Genomic DNA, 17,706 nt, shown 5'->3' on the forward strand with positions numbered 1-17,706 from the left:
GCAGCTTTAAACCAACCCAAACACCTTTTAAACCAATTTTTACATTTTAAAATTACAGTACCAGGCAGTCCAAAGTCCATTCCCTGCTTTTCCCGGGTTTTTTGTTCGTAAGTCAAAGCTCCCTTCGCAAGTCAAAGCAAAATTATGTGAACTGAGCTGTTTGTAACTCAAAATGTTCATAGGTCAAGGCATTCATAAGTCAAGGCACCATTGTAATGACTTGTGACATTTAGGCTGGACCTAAAAATGGTATTACCATACTGTAGCTTTTGGATTGATTTAGATAGGAAGCAAAATGTTTGTTTTATTAAAATGAGATGCCATTTTAATGTTTTAAAATTTAATTAGTATTCCTATCACAAACTTGTATTTACAAGAGAATTTACTAATAGCTGCACCCAGTTGTCAGATGTGACATAACTATAACCAATGAGTAATAATATATTACTAATTTAAAACAGAATTAATTGCAAATGATTTTATTACTGATTCATTAATATTCTGTTGTACAGTTAACAATGAAAGGCTTCTATACACAGAAAGTAGAGATTGTATAATATAAAATATAATACGTACTTGATTTACAGCCCAGTTGTTCCTCTCATATATTCCTGTGTTCTCAAAGTTCATGCATGTTTCAGTGGTAAACAAGATGTAATAACTCTAGGTTAAGGACTATGAATGCAAACCTACATCCCATTCATGTCAGTGGTGGGTTGCCACCAGATTTATTATAGCTTGCTCATTCAATATGATGATTTGTACATCTACAAAAGTAATGGCATACATTCCTTGCCTTGGACTAAGTTCAAGAATAATACTTAAAGTTACCTCCTAGATCTTATGTATCTTGCCACCTAACCATGATTTTTAATTTAGATAAATATGGTCTCATTTCCCCTGAAGCATCAGAACACTGGACCTGCACCACTGGTGGATCTGTTCAATATTTTGAGTTGGGGCACTGAGCAAGTTGCCCTAGAAAACAAGAAGTTGTATGTTACTACTTCAAAGAAAGTCTTTATATTACATATTCTTATGAAAAGCATCAATGATCACAGACCAACTGCGATCAATGATCCCAGACCAACACTCCTGTAAAGACTCAACCTGACTTAACTGACACTTAGATTCACATAAAATGTTTTATTTCTTAAAAGCTAAACGAGACTGCATTGTCTCAGCCCAGATGTATTCTTGTCTAGCTGTCTAGCGATTCTAAAATAAAGTCTTCAAACGTTGCATTCATAACATAAACGCTGCCTAAGGTTAAATCTTTGGTAATTTCTCTTTCACTCAAATTATCGCAAGCAATAAAATACTGCTGAAAGCCCAAGATAAAGTTCCTTTCCATTTGGGTTAAGTACACATATACCCAAGTATTTTTGCCTTCAAAACAGGGCAATCAATTCATTCCTTAAAACAAAAATGAAGACTACTGTATCATAATTTCTAGTTTCAGTTTAGCATTTGTATCTTATCCCTTCAATACAACAACTTTATTCAATCACAAGTTTTAACACTGTTCAGGGCTGCTAGTACTGAAAAGTGAATGAAGTGATGGCCACATTTTTGAAAGTTAAAATCCTGTTTTTTATCTCTGGAGGAGGAGAAGAGGTATATGAAAATAGAGTATACTTTCTCTACATAGCAAATAGCATGAAACTGCAAATACAATTGCTATTGATTCAGTAATTCATTAAGAAATTTGCTTGTTTCCCTGGGGATTGACAAGATGGAACTAACCCTGACCGAGAGCTCTCATCTATTACAGCAAATACTATCTGGGAGTTCTATGTATTTTATATGTACAAAACACTTTTGAAAGTTATTCCACACAACCCAAATGCAGGATGTAGGCTAGTTTGTTTGCTTATTGTGAATAATTTCCCCTCCTTCTATCTCAATTTGCTCGTACAGCCACTTCCGATCACACCGGCATTCAGGTCCACATTTGCTGGAGCCACACTTGGGACAAGCATAGAAGCATCCTAAGCAGTCTTCATCTAGACAGTCGCAGAGGTCTATTCCACTATAAAGCAGAAATCCTTGGCTATCATATACTTTGCTCTTTGCAGGTATCAACTGCCTAAAAAAGGAAAGGAAAGAAAGCACAGATCACTATTTGCAATCTCTGATTTGTCACTTTAATTCATTACCATTTCAGCCTGCAACTCTTGACAGATGAAATTTCTCTGGTTAATACTCTTATACCAAGAAGCAGCAGACAGAAAAATTGTTCATTAGCCACTCAGAAATGGCAGATACATTTCTGCAAAATGGGAATTTGTGTGAAAGCCATTATGTTTAGAAGTTGTTTGAGATTATTTCTCTGAAAGCGCTCTGTATACTAAAGGTGTGAATACACTGCAGTACTGTATATTCCTCCAGTTACTCCAAGTTTAGCATGATGTAACCCAATTCAAAATTTCCCAGCTACACAACATATTGTAAGCACAGGGGAAACTCATACTTTTGAGGAATTGTTTGTTTTTGAATATCAGTCGGGAGTTTATTTTAAATAGCTCTACATCATGCTGTTTTTTAAAATCTGTTTTTGGTTGTGTGAGTGGCTGTGTCATTGTATTGTGTGTGTGGTGAGCTCTGTGGTGACATCTTGTTAATGTGTTTGAGGTGGTGTGGGACACTATCTGAACTAGTTCCCTTTTAAATGTTGTTTTAATAATCTGTTCAACTTTAGTGCTGCATCTCTCTCTCTCTCTCTCTCTCTCTCTCACACACACACACACACACACACACACACACACACACACACGAGTCTTGCTGGCTTGTTACTGACACGTGGCTTGCCTTCCTACTATGAATGTAGAATCTTCATACAAACACTATGCCAGTTCCATTATTTGCCTTCTTTTTTTACATCTGCACTGCTTTTTAAAAAATGTTGCATTTGTAAGCTTTGCCGGCTTATTGCACATAAAGTCTATAGTTAATTATAGATTGTCAAAGGAGATGAAAGAGACGTTTCAACTGCAGAAAAACACACTATCTGCAATACTGATAAACTGTTATGCCACTTAGAATAAAAAAGAGAAAATATTACTCGCAAATTTGAAGGAATGAAAAAAGATAAACTCCCGCTTCAAAAGTTCAGAAATAAATAAACTCCAGACAAAATAGTTATGGGCAAGGACAGAATGTAAGTGGAGTCAGGATAGACTTATGGATGGATCAAAGTGCCTATCAGAGTCTATTTAAAATGATTTAAAGAGAAGTGTAGTCCCCTCCACTGAATCAATCTGGTTTAATTGAGACTGGCTCATGAGGACAGGGACACAAAGAGCACATGACATGAATCAATACAATAATACCCTGAGACGACTCTTAGAATTTTTAGGCAATGTAGTTGCACCCTACGTCTGATCCACACAGGAAGCTGCTCGCATAATTCAAACCACAACTAAATAAATTGTATTCTTGACAGCTTTCATGTTGCTGTTGCAATACATGTGAAGAGCTTTATGTCTCACTACAAAGAATATACTCAATGGAGTTAAATGCCTATTATTTGTGCAATATGAAACAGGAATCTTTCTCTCCAAAACTCCATATGGATGCAATGACAGGATAATACCAAACTTAAGTAATTTTGCCAGTGGCATATGGAGTTCAAGCAAGAGATCTGTATTCCTATTTATCACTCAAGTCATAGTAAAAACCCAGAACCTTCAGTTATGATTTATAAACACATTTAGGATTAACTGTATTTCACCACAAAGCAATTCAGCTGATCTAGAAAAACTGCCAAGTAAACTTTTTAATTCTTTAGTACAATTAATTTTATTTACGCATTTAGTTAGATCAGGTTTACAAAAACCACAGGACAGCTCTTGTAGACCGTGTTTTTGCACATAGCAACTCAGGGAAACAGAATAATTTGGCTTCACAAGGGCAAGACGGAGGTCCTGCAGGTGGGTGTCCCAGACGTCAGTGGTTTGGGAAACTCCCTCTCTTTTGGGGTGTGTGTGACTCTTGCTACCAAGAGGGAGGTTTGCAGTCTGGGTGTATATCTGGACCCAATGCTCACCATGGAGACCCAAGTGTCATCAGTGGTCCATTCCGCACATTTCCACCTTCAGTGGACTGCCCAGTTTATCTTGATGTGGGGGCACTCACCACTTTGGTCCATGCGCTTGTACTCCTGAGATTAGACTACTGTAATGCACTCTATGTGGGGCTGCCGTTGAGACTGACGGGGAAACTTCAGATGGTGCACAATGTGGCAACCAGACTTCTTACTCGGGTGAAAAGGTATAAACATATTTCCCCCACTCTGGCTGCCTTGCATTGGCTGCCCATTCATTTCCACGTTGATTTCAAAGTTCTTATGATTACATATAAAGCCCTGAGCTGTTTAGTACCTCAATATCTGACAGATTGCTTTCTCCCACCCAGTTTTGCCAGAGTCACTTGTTCTAGCCAGGCCGGGTGGCTGAGGGGCCTAATGCTGAGGGAGGTCTGAAAGAACGAGGAACTGGGCCTTCTCAGCAGTGGTGCCTTGCCTTTGGAACATATTGCCAGTGGAGATCCGCCTGGCTCCCTCCCTGGGTGTTTTCAGGAACAAACTTAAAACCTGGCTATTTGGGCAGGCTTTCCCTCCTGCCGTATCTTAATTTCTTACACTTTTGCCATCTTGGATTTATAATATATGCATATTGGTTTTATTGTTTTTAAATTTGTAAACCGCCCAGAGTAGACCTTTGGTCAAGATGGGTGGGATAGAAATCTAATAAATAAATAAATAAATAAATAAATAAATAAATAAATAAATAAATAAATAAACAAACAAACAAACAAACAAACAAACAAGATAAATATGTGAAAAAAACCTAGTTGGGACTCTGAGGGGAAAAGTGGTAAAAGAAACATTCTATACTTGATTGCAGAGGCAGAAGACAACAACAACACAAGATAGGTGGGATAAAAATGCAAATAAATATTAAAATAAAATAAATAATTATAATTGAAGACAACAGTAGACAGCACTTCCTTTTGCCAAGGCCAACACTACTTGGGAGAAGCTGCACTAGCTCAGCAGCAAACAACATGATTTGTACACTACAGAGATTCCACAGCGCCTGCACCTAACGTGTGTGAGAAACTCTTGAAAGCCAATCTCGATCAGAATAAACTGGTGTGTGTGTGTATAACTGTGGCTCTTCTGATAGTACACTAAAACTCCATTATACCTCACCACTTTGCCCAAACCTTTGGCACTAGTTTCTACAGACCAAAAGGAATATGCAGTCTTTGAGGATTTGTTACAAACATGAAAATCTTCAATGCAATCTGTAACATAAACCATAACATAAAATAGATTGCTAAGTCAAATTGTGCACTGGTACAAACTGATTTACAGCAACTGGGGAAATAAAGAATTCACAAATCAATACACGTTAGCAAAAGATGGGTTTCTGTGTGGAATTGTATCAGATCTGATGTTTCTTCTCTGTTTTTTCATGTTGTTCCAACTCAAACCAAAGAAATGAACATGTGAGTACCAAAATATTTGCAACTGCAACAATTTTCTGAGAGAAGGGTTGAACTTTCAGACAGAATTGCAATGGTGCCAATAATTTTGGCCATGACTGTAGGTGACCGTAATTCTGCTAACCAACTCCACGGATTGAGCTGGTATATGTTAAAGCTACAAGTAATGTCAAAATCAAATCAAATTTTGATTGCTTTGTAGCCCAATCACTTTATATGCAAGAACATAGATTAACGTCATCATAAATAACAGCCATAAGAATTCTGGCACTGAGGTTAAGTGTTTTAACTTCCATCTCTCTGAAGATGTCTTCTTTCCCTGATACAATCTGTATCATGTCAAGAAACATGTAGAGCTTATTTGTTCAGAGTATGTAAATTATATTAGGCACCTTGCAGCTATTCTATGGACTAACACAGATATTATGACTGGACAGCAAATATGCACACTTAAGTGGCACAACAGACAGGTCATAGAATGCTACATTTTTATCATGCCATTTCTGTGCACCTGAGTGAAATATAATCCATCCAATCAAGGAGATCCAACATAATTCAGATGCAAATAAAACTTTATCCCAAGGATGTGAAAGCAATGATAGTTGTTATCCAAGCAGGAAAGATAACCTACCTGTCTGAATTAAGAGATGTACTTTTTGTTTGAAGCCTTCTTTTTTCTCTTTTGTTTGCTTCTGGAGCAAATCCAGTATGCCGCCCTGGATTAGCAAACTTCAAGGCTTTAGCTGTACGCCCCTGGACAACAGACAATTTTATTTGAACAAGCAATAAAAAGCTTAATGCACAAGTTGCTGCTAATCAAGTTAGGGTGTTGGCAGATTCCAGGTAGATGAAACATACAAAACTAAAGTTAGGTTCTTTAGCTTTATATTCCCATTAGGTGAATTTCATTCAAATGCTGAGCACAAGTATGTGGGTAATATGGTCAAATTTGAGGCTTTCCTGTTCTGTGTCTACATGAAGAAAGTTACCTATTATGAGATGCATCTGATCAAGGGAGACTATTGTAGTGCTCAGTGGAAACAACAAATGATTGCCATATATTGTGGCACAAAACTACAACTCTTTCTCTCCTACACCACTCATCTTTTGGTTATTCTTGTAGGTCACTAATAAACTAAAGAAATAGAAGTAGTGGCTAGAAAAGCCCAAAGAAAGCAAATGTGGTTTCTTGTGGAGCAGATGATAAACTGGACTTGAATATATCCTCAGTATTGTTACTTAATGGGAAAATAAATAATGAACTTCTACTTTGTGAAGTAAACAGGGTTCTTCTTCAGTTTTATCTCCTTTTTCAAAATGAATCTGTAGTATTTTCATACTTAAGACTATGAAAAAGTAACACTGTAAAGCTAGAGAATAGTTTCTGATGTCCATCTTGCACCATAATGCTCTTTATTACCTCAAAGAGATATTCTCCATATCCATCTGATCCTGAAGGACCAAAGAGTGTACCATTCCAGAATGCAAATGATAGATTTTATTCTTGAATACTTCAATTTATGACACATATTCTGCAAGTAGTACACCAGCACAAAAGAGAGTAACTGGGTTAGAACCCTTATCTTGATGTGCTATACATTTTTTTAAATTGCTGTGAGCCTTTTACCTATGGGACAATGTGTTCAAGCACTTGCAGTCTGAAGTAGTACAATCATATTATCCACTCAAAAACTTCACACCTTGCTTGTTTGAGTGTGCAGTCTAGGTTTCATGGTTGTCAAAAAACCTACTGTAATCTCACCTTGTCTGTACTGCTGTGAATTTACCCCCTCCTTCCTGCTCTGTGAAAGAATTCCATTGACCATATCTCTTTAATAAGCTCAGACATGCATAGGCTTTCTGTACATGCATACAGCATGTGAATGTCTTCAGTAGACTGAAGTTTTTTAGTTTGGCTGAATCAAGAAACTGCAGCTAACAGTTTTTTTTTTAACAAATCAGAATATTGATATGGAAAGCTGGTTTAATATTCTGGCTTGTTCCAAACCTGTTAACAATCTCCAGTTCTGGAAAAATAAAAAAAATCCAACTAAATGAAGAGTTCATGGTCTGTTCATTCATTTGTGTAAACAGGTGGTACACACGGGCTTGTGCATATCTTGTTTTTTTTTTTACATTAAACCATGACTCTTTGAATGCGATTACAATCATTCTAGTCTCATGTTCACATTGACTTATTTATTCTTTCTTAGGGATGACTACATATATAGCCGATCACATGAGAGTATACAGCTGGGTATGTTACTACTCCATTGACAGGTGCTGAATGCCAGATGACTTCAGATCATATGAAATATCCATTTTATTGTGTTTTGTGATGGGTATCCCACATGTACATCATTCTTCATATTTCTCTTAAGACTTAAAGTGATGACACATGTGAGAACTGTAAAACACCTAGTAAACCATTAGTATTGATTTGCAAAAAAAAAAAAAAGTAAACATAATAGTGGTGTGCTACCTTTTGTGGAGTTGAATCCTTAGGCACATTTACTCAAAAGTCAGCACCACTTTTTTCTATGGTGCCTACCTTCAAGTAAGTATGCACAGGAATGCTGCTTTAGTCCAATATTTATATAGATGAAAAAATAGTCCCATATACATACGTCCGAATCAAGTCTCCGTCGTTGACAGTCTTCAGAATCAACCTCTGTTTTTCCATTTATTATCTGTGTACATTTTGGACAAAGCTTCCAGCCAGGTATAAACTGCCGTCCAAACTTGGCACTTAGAAAAGTTGCATCGTCTATGTCAATTGCATGCAAGTTTTTCCTTGTAATTTTTTTGTGCACATTAAAAGGATCACAACATGACTTTTGCAAGTCTTCATATCTATCAAGGTAAACTTTAGCATGATGGAAGCATATTGTATGGTTGTCTGAAAGAGTTATCCCAGTCCTAAGCTGAACAAGTAAAAGATCAGTTGATGACAATTCTTTCTTAGTCTTGAAGCCAGTTTGAGAGGTAAAGTATGTTTTATGACAATCACTGCTAGCTTGCAGCTGATTTCCAACTGAACACGGATCCATTTTACGTGACCAGTAAAATCTATTTCCTAGTGTACATTGTGTCTTTGTCGTCTTTAGCAGGTGCTACGAGGATTATCCTGGAGAAAGCAGTGAAGGAAGTGAGATTTATACTGCATATCTTTATGTTCAACTAGACTTAAACCAAAGCCAACCCTAACATTAATGCTGAAGAAGTATGATCTCTATGTTGATTATTTTTTCAGGAGGTGCAACTAAATTATATAGAGCTTTTAAAAAAAAACAAACTTTTGTTTCATCTTATGATTTATATGGAGTCATGTGATGTGAACAGAAGAGAAACTTGGGACTTAATCTTAGATTAATCTTAGTTTGGATGTCAGTTGAAGTTTTAGTTCCTAGACATACCATATTTTGGTAGTTAGATTCTTGTACTTTCTACCAAAATATGGTATGTCTAGGAACTAAAACTTCAACTGACATCCAAACTGTAGCAGCCCAGCAGTTTCCACTGAATTCTAGGCATGGAAGTTCTTAAATGGTACACCAATTGCATCTTAAAACATTTCATAGATTCAAGAAGTGCTAGAGATTGGTAGAAACCAGTATTAGTCTCAAGAAGTTGATATGAAGGAAGTATTAACTTTGGGGCATAATGCTTTAACAAGCAAAGTGGCACAAAGTTCTGATATTCTTTTGAGCTTCAGGATGCTCACTGGTAAGTAAGTCAAACCAAAAATGGTTATTTGTGTGAGAATTAAGAATCCAGAGCTTCCTGTCTAACAAGACAATCATTATTGTTTGACACACAGGATGACAAACTGTTAAGAAGTTCAAATTAATTCGATTGCATTAAAAGTAATATTATATTTAAGGGGGAAAAAGCTGGCAACAAACTTGATGGAAAATCATCGTATCTTTGCAGTTAAAATGTAGAACATTATATTAATTTGAAATTCATACTGGTAGCAGTATTCAACTAAACGTCTTAATGGAAAAATTTCAAGAGCCATTTCCCATTATATTCCTGCTCATGATTCAGCAGAACATGGAAACATAATACTGAATCTGAATATGCTAGTGAGACAAGCAACTGGTAATCCTACGCATTAGAGATTGCTCTTCAGACTACTTTCATCATCCTCAATGGGATAGTGCAAAGAAACTTTAAGAATATCTGGATTAACATTTTCAAGTACAAAATGTTAGGATCAAGCTGGAGCACAAGCCAGTAGTTGCAGGGGTGATAGAAGCAAAGCCAACACGCAGAAGCTGTTTAAACCACAAACCACAGAAACAGATCCTTAGTAGAGTTTATATTTCATTTGTATCATGCTTGTTTTCTTCCAAGATTTATTTTGGTATCTAAGTGACACATCATACGACATGTCTGTCCTTTATGATGTTTTAATTTTTTTCATTTATATCATGCTTGTTTTCTTCCAAGATTTATTTTGGTATCTAAGTGACACATTATATGACATGTCCGTCCTTTATGATGTTTTAATTTTTTATTTCTCATGCAGATCTACAGTATATCTTGTATTCTAAGTTTTGATCCAAACTTTATAGCAGTTTGTCAAAATGAATAACACAGGTTCCAACCATTTTTCCAGCTCAAAACTTTTTTTAAAAATCACATTTCTACCAAAATGTACCAAAAATTCGAATACAAGTAATCAAGACATGGGGAAAATTGTTGCTCATGTCATTCACAATAGTTTGCAACACTTAATATTACAGCATATAAAGCTTCAATTTTGCTCAGTGTCAATAAAATATTTAAGTGAGGTATGAATGGGTAAACTTCAGTAAGAAGATTAAATGCCAATGATATAGCACTAATTTAATGTGGGTATGGAACACAGAAGAAAAGCTGTGGATACCCACAAAATAATCACTAAAACATGGCAGGTGCTTTTGAAAGAAACAAGTGCCGGTGTTTACAGAAAGATTAAAAGAAGGGGAAGCGACGACATTGGCAACACAATGGCATGGAAACAAGATGGAAGAGAAGAAGAAGAAACAACTAGTTTAGGCTTGTATTTTCCATTCCAACAAGCATATATTGCTCTGATGTATCTCCGTTTGCATCTGTAATTGACAAATTCTTCTGTGTTTGATATTGCCAGTATTCTTTAATGTGACAGCATGTGCCCTGCATCTATCTACACCACAGGTCCATCTTCTGTGGAAAAGCTGCAGAATTACTTGGCCAAAATTTGAAGATACAACTGCCTTGCACTGTCTACTAAATGTGCTCTTTTACCTCATTGTATATGGATATTTCTAGCAATCATATACATGCTGACATACTAAAGCATTAGGGGAATCTTGTCAGATAGACAAATGCTGTTTGGCAGGTGTCTGCTTTCCTGGAATTAGTAGCCACTGCTAGAAAAGTAACCAACCAATCAATCAATCAATTATATCATCCTTTTACACTGCACTCCAGAAAAATTCCCTGCAATCCCCTTTACAGCATTTGTTTATCTGTCTGATGTGTTTGATTGTAGGGCTGCACTCAAGTTTCAGCTCTGTAATGAAGACAATGGACATTGCAAATAGTATGGCAATGCAGACCTTAAACCATTGGTTCCTAACCTCGGGTAACCCAGGTATTCCTGGACTGCACTTCCCTGAATCCTTTGCCAACAGCTGTGCTGGCTGGGGTTTCTGCGAGTTATTGTCCAATGACACCTGGGTTACTTAAGGCTGGGAACCAGTGCCTTACAAAATAACACTACACTGAGCATAAGATTCCCCTATTCTCTCCTTCTGGATAGGCTTCCCTTGAAGTGTTACTCTGTTGCTGATCTCTTGTAAGTTCATGAAGGCCAGTGGGAAAGGAACCTCCTGATAAGACCTTCTCATAACATCAGAAGCCTTCAGAAAGCCTTTTGGGAAACAGCCTAAAAAGACCTACAGTTGTGTTCAAAATTATTCAACCCCCAATGCTGTAAAGGGGTTTAGGGGCTATAGTGTACATTTGGAATTGTATTCAGAATGAAATCCTACAAGGACGTTGTAAAGAACCAAATGCAACTAAAATAACATCAATTGTTTATGTAATACAGTAGTAAATGTTTCTTTTGTGGTTTCTTCATTGCCACAATTATTCAACCCCTTAAAGACTACCACTCTGAAGAAGAGAGGTTCATTCAGGTGTTTTCGATCAGGTATTGAAAACACCTGTGGATGTCACCGAGCACCAATCAAGCATAATAAGCACCAATTAGGCAGCTTTAAAATGACTGTGATACTCAGCTCCTTCTAGACATTTACTGGTGTGGTTACAAACATGGTGAAGTCAAGAGAATGGTCCAGGAAGACAAGAGAAGAGGTGATTTGTCTTCACAGGAAGGGCAATGGCTATAAGAAGATTGCAAAGAAGTTAAACATACCAAGAGACACCATAGGAAGCATCATTCACAAATTCAAGGCAAAGGGCACTGTTGAAATGCTACCTGGTCGTGGAAGAAAGAAGATGCTGACTTCGACTGCTGTGCGCTACCTAAAGCGTAGAGTGGTGAAAAGTCCCCGTGTGACTGCTGAGGAACTGAAAAAAGATTTGTCAGATGTGGGTATAGAAGTTTCAGCTCAGACAATAAGGCGCACACTGCGTAATGAAGGTCTCCATGCCAGAACCCCCAGGCGCACCCCCTTGCTGTCTCCCAAGAATAAGAAGAGTCAACTGCAGTATGCCAAAAGTCATGTGGGCAAACCACAAAAGTTGTGGGATAGTGTTCTGTGGACTGATGAAACAAAATTAGAACTGTTTGGGCCCATGGATCAACGCTATGTTTGGAGGAGGAAGAACAAGGCATATGACGAAAAGAACACCTTGCCTACTGTGAAGCATGGCAGAGGGTCAATAATGCTTTGGGGCTGTTTTGCTTCTGCAGGTACAGGGAAGCTTCAGCGTGTACAAGGTACCATGAATTCTCTTCAGTACCAGGAGATATTGGATGAAAATGTGATGCAGTCCGTCACACACCTGAGGCTTGGGAGACGTTGGACCTTTCAACAGGACAATGATCCCAAGCATACCTCCAAGTCCACTAGAGCATGGTTGCAGAGGAAAGGCTGGAACATTTTGGAGTGGCCATCGCAGTCACCAGACTTAAATCCAATTGAGAACCTCTGGTGGGACTTAAAGAAAGCAGTTGCAGTGCGCAAGCCTAAGAATTTGACTGAACTGGAGGCTTTTGCCCATGAAGAATGGGCGAAGATACCCGTAGATCGCTGCAAGACACTTGTGTCAAGCTATGCTTCACGTTTAAAAGCTGTTATAACTGTAAAAGGATGTTGTACTAAGTACTAAGATTGAATGTCACTTGGGGGTTGAATAAAAACTAATAATGATGTGAGCACAGAAAAGACATTTGTGGTTATTTCATTATAAACTTAAGGTTATATTTCTCTGACCTACAAGTGCCTCTTTCATGTAAATGTAAGCAAGATGACTGAATGATCAAAATCAATGTCAAAATGGCCAAAACATTCAATTTCAGTGGGGGTTGAATAATTTTGAACACAACTGTATGTATTGGTATTTAACAACTACTTAGGGCTAGCTGTGGAATAAATGAAGAAGGTGGACTTAACTAGTTTTGAGGATAATCCTAACCCAGTTTATAGGCAAAGAAGGTTCCCAGCCCCTTACAGAGAAATGAACAACTTTTTTGCCCCAAGGCCCACATACAGTGAGGAGTGGTAGCTCAGGGGCTGCTATGTACTCTTCTACACAAGGGAATGGAAAGGCTGATACTCTGCTTCTTGCCTGCTATTGTAGTGTGGTGGATAAGGGTGTTGGAAAGTCACCCTGAGGGTTCAAGTAGCCTGCTGAGAGCTGCAGCTAATCCAACTGTATATGGCTGTACAGTGGTAATTAGGCATCCCATACCCCACAAAATGTTATTACTGGTGTTATCACAGAATTGTGATGAATATGGAGATACATACACAATTGCTGTATCTTTCTCTCAATCATTATCTCTAAAAGAAAAGTTCAGTGACTGTCAGTACAACAAGTACCAACAGCCGCTAAAACGTAGAGCGTAGTACCAACATTTACAGTGAAACAAAGCTTTGTAGGAAACTTTAGTTCCCTCACTGAGGGGACTAAACACCTTCTGTAGCCCCTGAATCCTGAATGCCTGTGGGGGTGGGAATGGAAAACCAAAAGGAGGTGGGGCAAATCACCTCGATCAGACTGCAGCAGCTAGAGTTTGCTCACAATTACATGTAGGAAGTGTGCAATTCCTACCTGCATTTTTAAGGACTGCACACACACATACCCAGATAAACAGCTACTGTTTTTGCATATTCAATCAATTCATGACTGCCATACCAACAATTCATGTACCTGTATTTCTCCAAAGTCAGTCACATTTCAGAAAGACTGTTTTGTAAAACCTGATTTACTGAAGACAAAAAAGAGAAAAGAAAGAAAAAGAAAGCAAAAGCACAGAGAAAGTGAAAATATTTACTGCCACAATGATGGCCACACAATACCAAATCTCTGAAAAAACGGTCTCCCAGTTTTCCAGAACTGCTGGATAGTTCAGTGGTTTGGGCATCTGGCTGTGGAGCCAGAAGTCGGGAGTTCAATCCCCCACTGTGCCTCCTTGATGGGCTGGACTCGATAATCCTACAGGGTCCCTTCCTGTCCCGGCAGTTCTAACGGAGGTTAAAAGGAACACCAGGGCCCTTTTTTTAAAAAAAAGCATAATTATAAACACAATTATACTTAGACTATTGCTTATTTTAAGCGTTACCTACATATGCATTCTTGCTTTTTTTAAAAATACTGTGGAGAACAAGGAATAGCCTTTTTAGGACATGAACTTTATGGAGTGTAACGGCTACCCGACACTACTGCTTCCACGTTATTTCCTCAAGTGTCGCAGCTTCTAAGCCACAAGGTCCCACATTTTCTCTCTCGACCCCCCTTCCTCTTTCCCACTCATGGAAAACTGGGAGAGGGGGAAATGTCATTTCCACCAGGCTGCTTAAATAAATAAACTTATTCAGTTAAAAAAAAGCTATTGAGGATTGGAAAACAACAACAACGACAACTTAATTAAACAGTAATAAAGGAGTTGCTCCCCAGCAGGGACTTGAACCAACAACCTCTGGAACTCGAGCAGGGTACCCTTCTCCACAGAGCTATTCCTGCTGCTAGCCAACCACCACTAATTTAACTGAGAAGAATGAGCAATATACGATGTAACCCAAGGAGGGAGAGGACGTTTCTCTCCCGTCTGACAAGAGCTGATGCAGCAGCAAAAAGCGAGCAAGGCGGCGCGATCCTCCTTTCGGAAGCCGGAACAGGAAAGAGGGCGAATTGAAGGGGAGTGCTCGCTTCAATAACCAGACTCCCTCACCCAAACTAGTCACGTGACCCGGCACAGTCTCCGGCCATCCAGGACGGTGAGGCAAACCCAGCTATGCTGTTCCAGGGCGGCAAACCGTCAGTCCAGCAGCTGAGACCCGTCCACGTTATTTCCTCAGGTGTTGCGGCTTCTAAGCCACAAGGTCTCACATTTTCTCTCTCGACTCCCCCCCCTCCTCTTTCCCACTCACGGAAAACTGGGAGAGAGGGAAATGCCAATTTCCACCGGGGAACGGAACAAAACAAACCTGTCCTGCAACTGGATTGCTCTGCAGTAACGCTACTACAGGAACGCGTAGTTTCCCTTCTCCTCTGATGGAGATGAGAGAGAGAGAGAGAGAGAGAGAGAAAGCAATGCCAAGCCAAGCCGCTCCCAGAGCCGCCTCTCGCTTTGTCCTACGAACCTCTCCGCCCTTCTACACCAACGCTTACCTTACCGTAGGCTTTCCTTCGGCCAAGTCCTGCTCCCACCCCGGAGCCTGCCTCGCCCGGGGCCGCCATGAAGCTAAACAATCCCTCCCACTCCCAGGAAGGAGACGAGCGGAAGCCTGTCGGAAGAGGAGAGGGACGGAATCGTCTCCCCGCGGGTAGACTTCCGGTTCCTATTTGCGAACGGAAGCCTGGTTCTTGTGAGGGGCCAGAGTGGGGCGGGGACGTTGGCCTTAATGCAAAACCTCAAACGAATTAAAATGGCGCTAGAACAGTCGGTCCCAACCTTGCGTCCCACCCACCCACCGCCATGTTCTTGGACCACAACTCCCAGAAGCCTTCGCCACCAGCTGGACTGGCCAGGATTTCTGGGTGTTGCAGTCCAAGAACACCTGGGTCGGGTAGGACTGCGCTGGAGGGATTTTGTTCGCGGACTGTAGGGGATTTATAGTCTCCTGTGCTTTTCTTGGTGGGAATAGAGCGTTTTCTCTTTAAAGATGGTGTATAAGGCAAGCATAAATCCAACAGATAGAGCCCCTATGTAATGCGAAGATACACAGATAGGCGCGGATGCTCTTCTCTATTCACTCTTGCGGAAGAAAGCCTAATGTTACAGCTGAAGTATCAAAACACGTCCACTCAAATGTAAACATCACGATGTTCAGTCGTCAGGCCAAAACAAATAATAAATAAAGAAGACAAAACGTTGTTGCAACTTAAAGGCTAACTACTGTATTGTCATTGCAGAAGGATTAGCTGAATTAGTCTGTCCTAAGGCCACCACATTTTTGACCTGTTTATTTTGTTTTCACCAATAAACTATATTTTCATGTGAGCGTTCGTGGACAAGTCCGCATCTGCAGACCGAACTTACTCCCAGGAAAGCTCATACATAGAATTACAGCCTTATTTGAGCATTATTATATTTACTCCCAGAGTGAAGGGCTAGAATATTTCAGTGCTGAGATAATTTGGTTTGTGTGTTGCTGCCTCTGGCAAACCATATGAATTGATGCAAACTGTTGTCATGTAGCATACAGAGCGTGGGGGACGAAGAGCACAAAGACCAGGCAGGACATCCCATTAAGCTGTGAAGCCACCTTGGTTGTTTGGGCCAGCACTACCTCTCAGCCTAAACTGCTTAACAAAAGTTGTTGTGAGCATAAAATATGGGAGAAGAAACCATGGGTGATGGAAGGAAAAATACTAAGTCTGAATAGGATTGAAATGTTGCTTGAAATTTGAGGCAACACTATACAGACGGAAGAAAGGTGGGGAACTTCCAGAACACTTCCGCCTAGAGTGGTCCATTGGTCCAGATAGGCAGGGTACAAATAAAATAAAATAAATAAATAAATAAATAACAAACTTTGCTGGAAATTAGAGAGGCTCATTTCCTACAGATCTTCAGAAGGCTATATACAGTATTGTAAAACTGAATTGTTCCAGGAGGCCCTTTCAAGCATTTTACATTCAGTTTCTGTGGCATGTTTGTTATATCTCGTATTTTGTATTTATTACTTATTTGTTATATTGGGTTATATTCATTCTCTTAGATTTATTGTAAATTGGTGAGTTATTTTGTTGGGTGTCAGCTGAAGGTTGCCATTTTTATATGTTTATTTTTGGGGGTTTAATTTTGATTCTTGATTAATGAGAATGTGGGCATTTTTGTTGTACATTTAAACAGTCCTGAATAGTGATGCCAATAAGTCAGGTGGTCTATAAGCTTTATATGAGCTATTGTGCTTAGACAGCCTCCCTTCGTTTCCCTTCTGAAAATGAGTATGGGGAGAAAAGTTTGTTTTCAAACATTATACATATTGTGTCTTTCTTGGCTGTTAACTTTCAGTCAAGCCTCCTTTTACATTGCTGCTGTAGACTGCAATGCAAACAGTTCCAAATGTGGCTTGACTGTGAAGCTTGCCAAATCTTAAGAGGCGAGTCAGAACAAAACATGAAAGCAACACAGAACCGCTGGGTGCTCGCATCTCATGGACTCCCGAATGAGGAAGGAAGCGGAAACGCAGAGAGCAAGCTTAATTAAGGAATGATTCATTCATTACACATGTGCAGAGGAGTTTACTTCATTTCTCAGTGTTCTTGTGCCAATCCTTGCCTGTCGGAATTGTTTATGTAAAGCGGCGAGGAATTTCTGCTTGGTTTGGGGGTGGGTGGGTCTTGAGACAATTGTCTTTGCTCTTTCGTAGTCTTGAGCCTTCAAATTGGAATTCTGAGCCAGGTTAAACAGCTAATAGAATGATGCTGTGTGCTCTTTGAAGCCCACCTGCTCCAATGGGTGATAATATGACACAAAATACGGACACATTAGAATAGACAGCGTAGGTTTTGGAACTGTGC

General features: G+C 39.3%; 1 protein-coding gene across 3 annotated transcripts; it reads right to left on the minus strand.

Moving 5' to 3' along the window:
* Nucleotides 1-463: 463 nt before the first annotated feature.
* ARL14EP (ARF like GTPase 14 effector protein) lies at nucleotides 464-15,499 on the minus strand. Of its 3 annotated transcripts, XM_072985860.2 has the most exons (5): nucleotides 15,354-15,483; nucleotides 13,888-13,945; nucleotides 8,139-8,638; nucleotides 6,143-6,264; nucleotides 464-2,089 (listed from the first exon to the last, which is right to left on the minus strand). In XM_072985860.2, exons 3-5 carry the CDS (start codon nucleotides 8,559-8,561, stop codon nucleotides 1,861-1,863), a joined length of 774 nt encoding a protein of 257 aa, XP_072841961.2. In that variant the 5' UTR covers nucleotides 8,562-8,638; nucleotides 13,888-13,945; nucleotides 15,354-15,483; the 3' UTR covers nucleotides 464-1,860. The 3 variants fall into 3 exon arrangements, with proteins under 3 accessions (XP_072841961.2, XP_072841959.2, XP_072841960.2); XM_072985858.2 differs by lacking the exon at nucleotides 13,888-13,945 and having other exon boundaries at nucleotides 15,349-15,499; XM_072985859.2 differs by lacking the exon at nucleotides 13,888-13,945 and having other exon boundaries at nucleotides 15,354-15,494.
* Nucleotides 15,500-17,706: the final 2,207 nt, after the last annotated feature.

Source organism: Pogona vitticeps, chromosome 1 (assembly GCF_051106095.1).
Source record: "Pogona vitticeps strain Pit_001003342236 chromosome 1, PviZW2.1, whole genome shotgun sequence".
NCBI classification, from domain to species: Eukaryota; Metazoa; Chordata; class Lepidosauria; order Squamata; family Agamidae; genus Pogona; species Pogona vitticeps.

Bases quoted from the DNA above. Each gene is read 5' to 3' on its own strand.
- ARL14EP (XM_072985858.2), bottom strand. From the start codon at position 8,561: ATGGATCCGTGTTCAGTTGGAAATCAGCTGCAAGCTAGCAGTGATTGT. The intron at 6,265-8,138 runs GTATGTATATGG...TCTGTTGTCCAG, and splicing joins GACGGAGACTTGATTCGGAC to GGGCGTACAGCTAAAGCCTT. The intron at 2,090-6,142 runs GTAGGTTATCTT...TTCCTTTTTTAG, and splicing joins ACATCTCTTAATTCAGACAG to GCAGTTGATACCTGCAAAGA.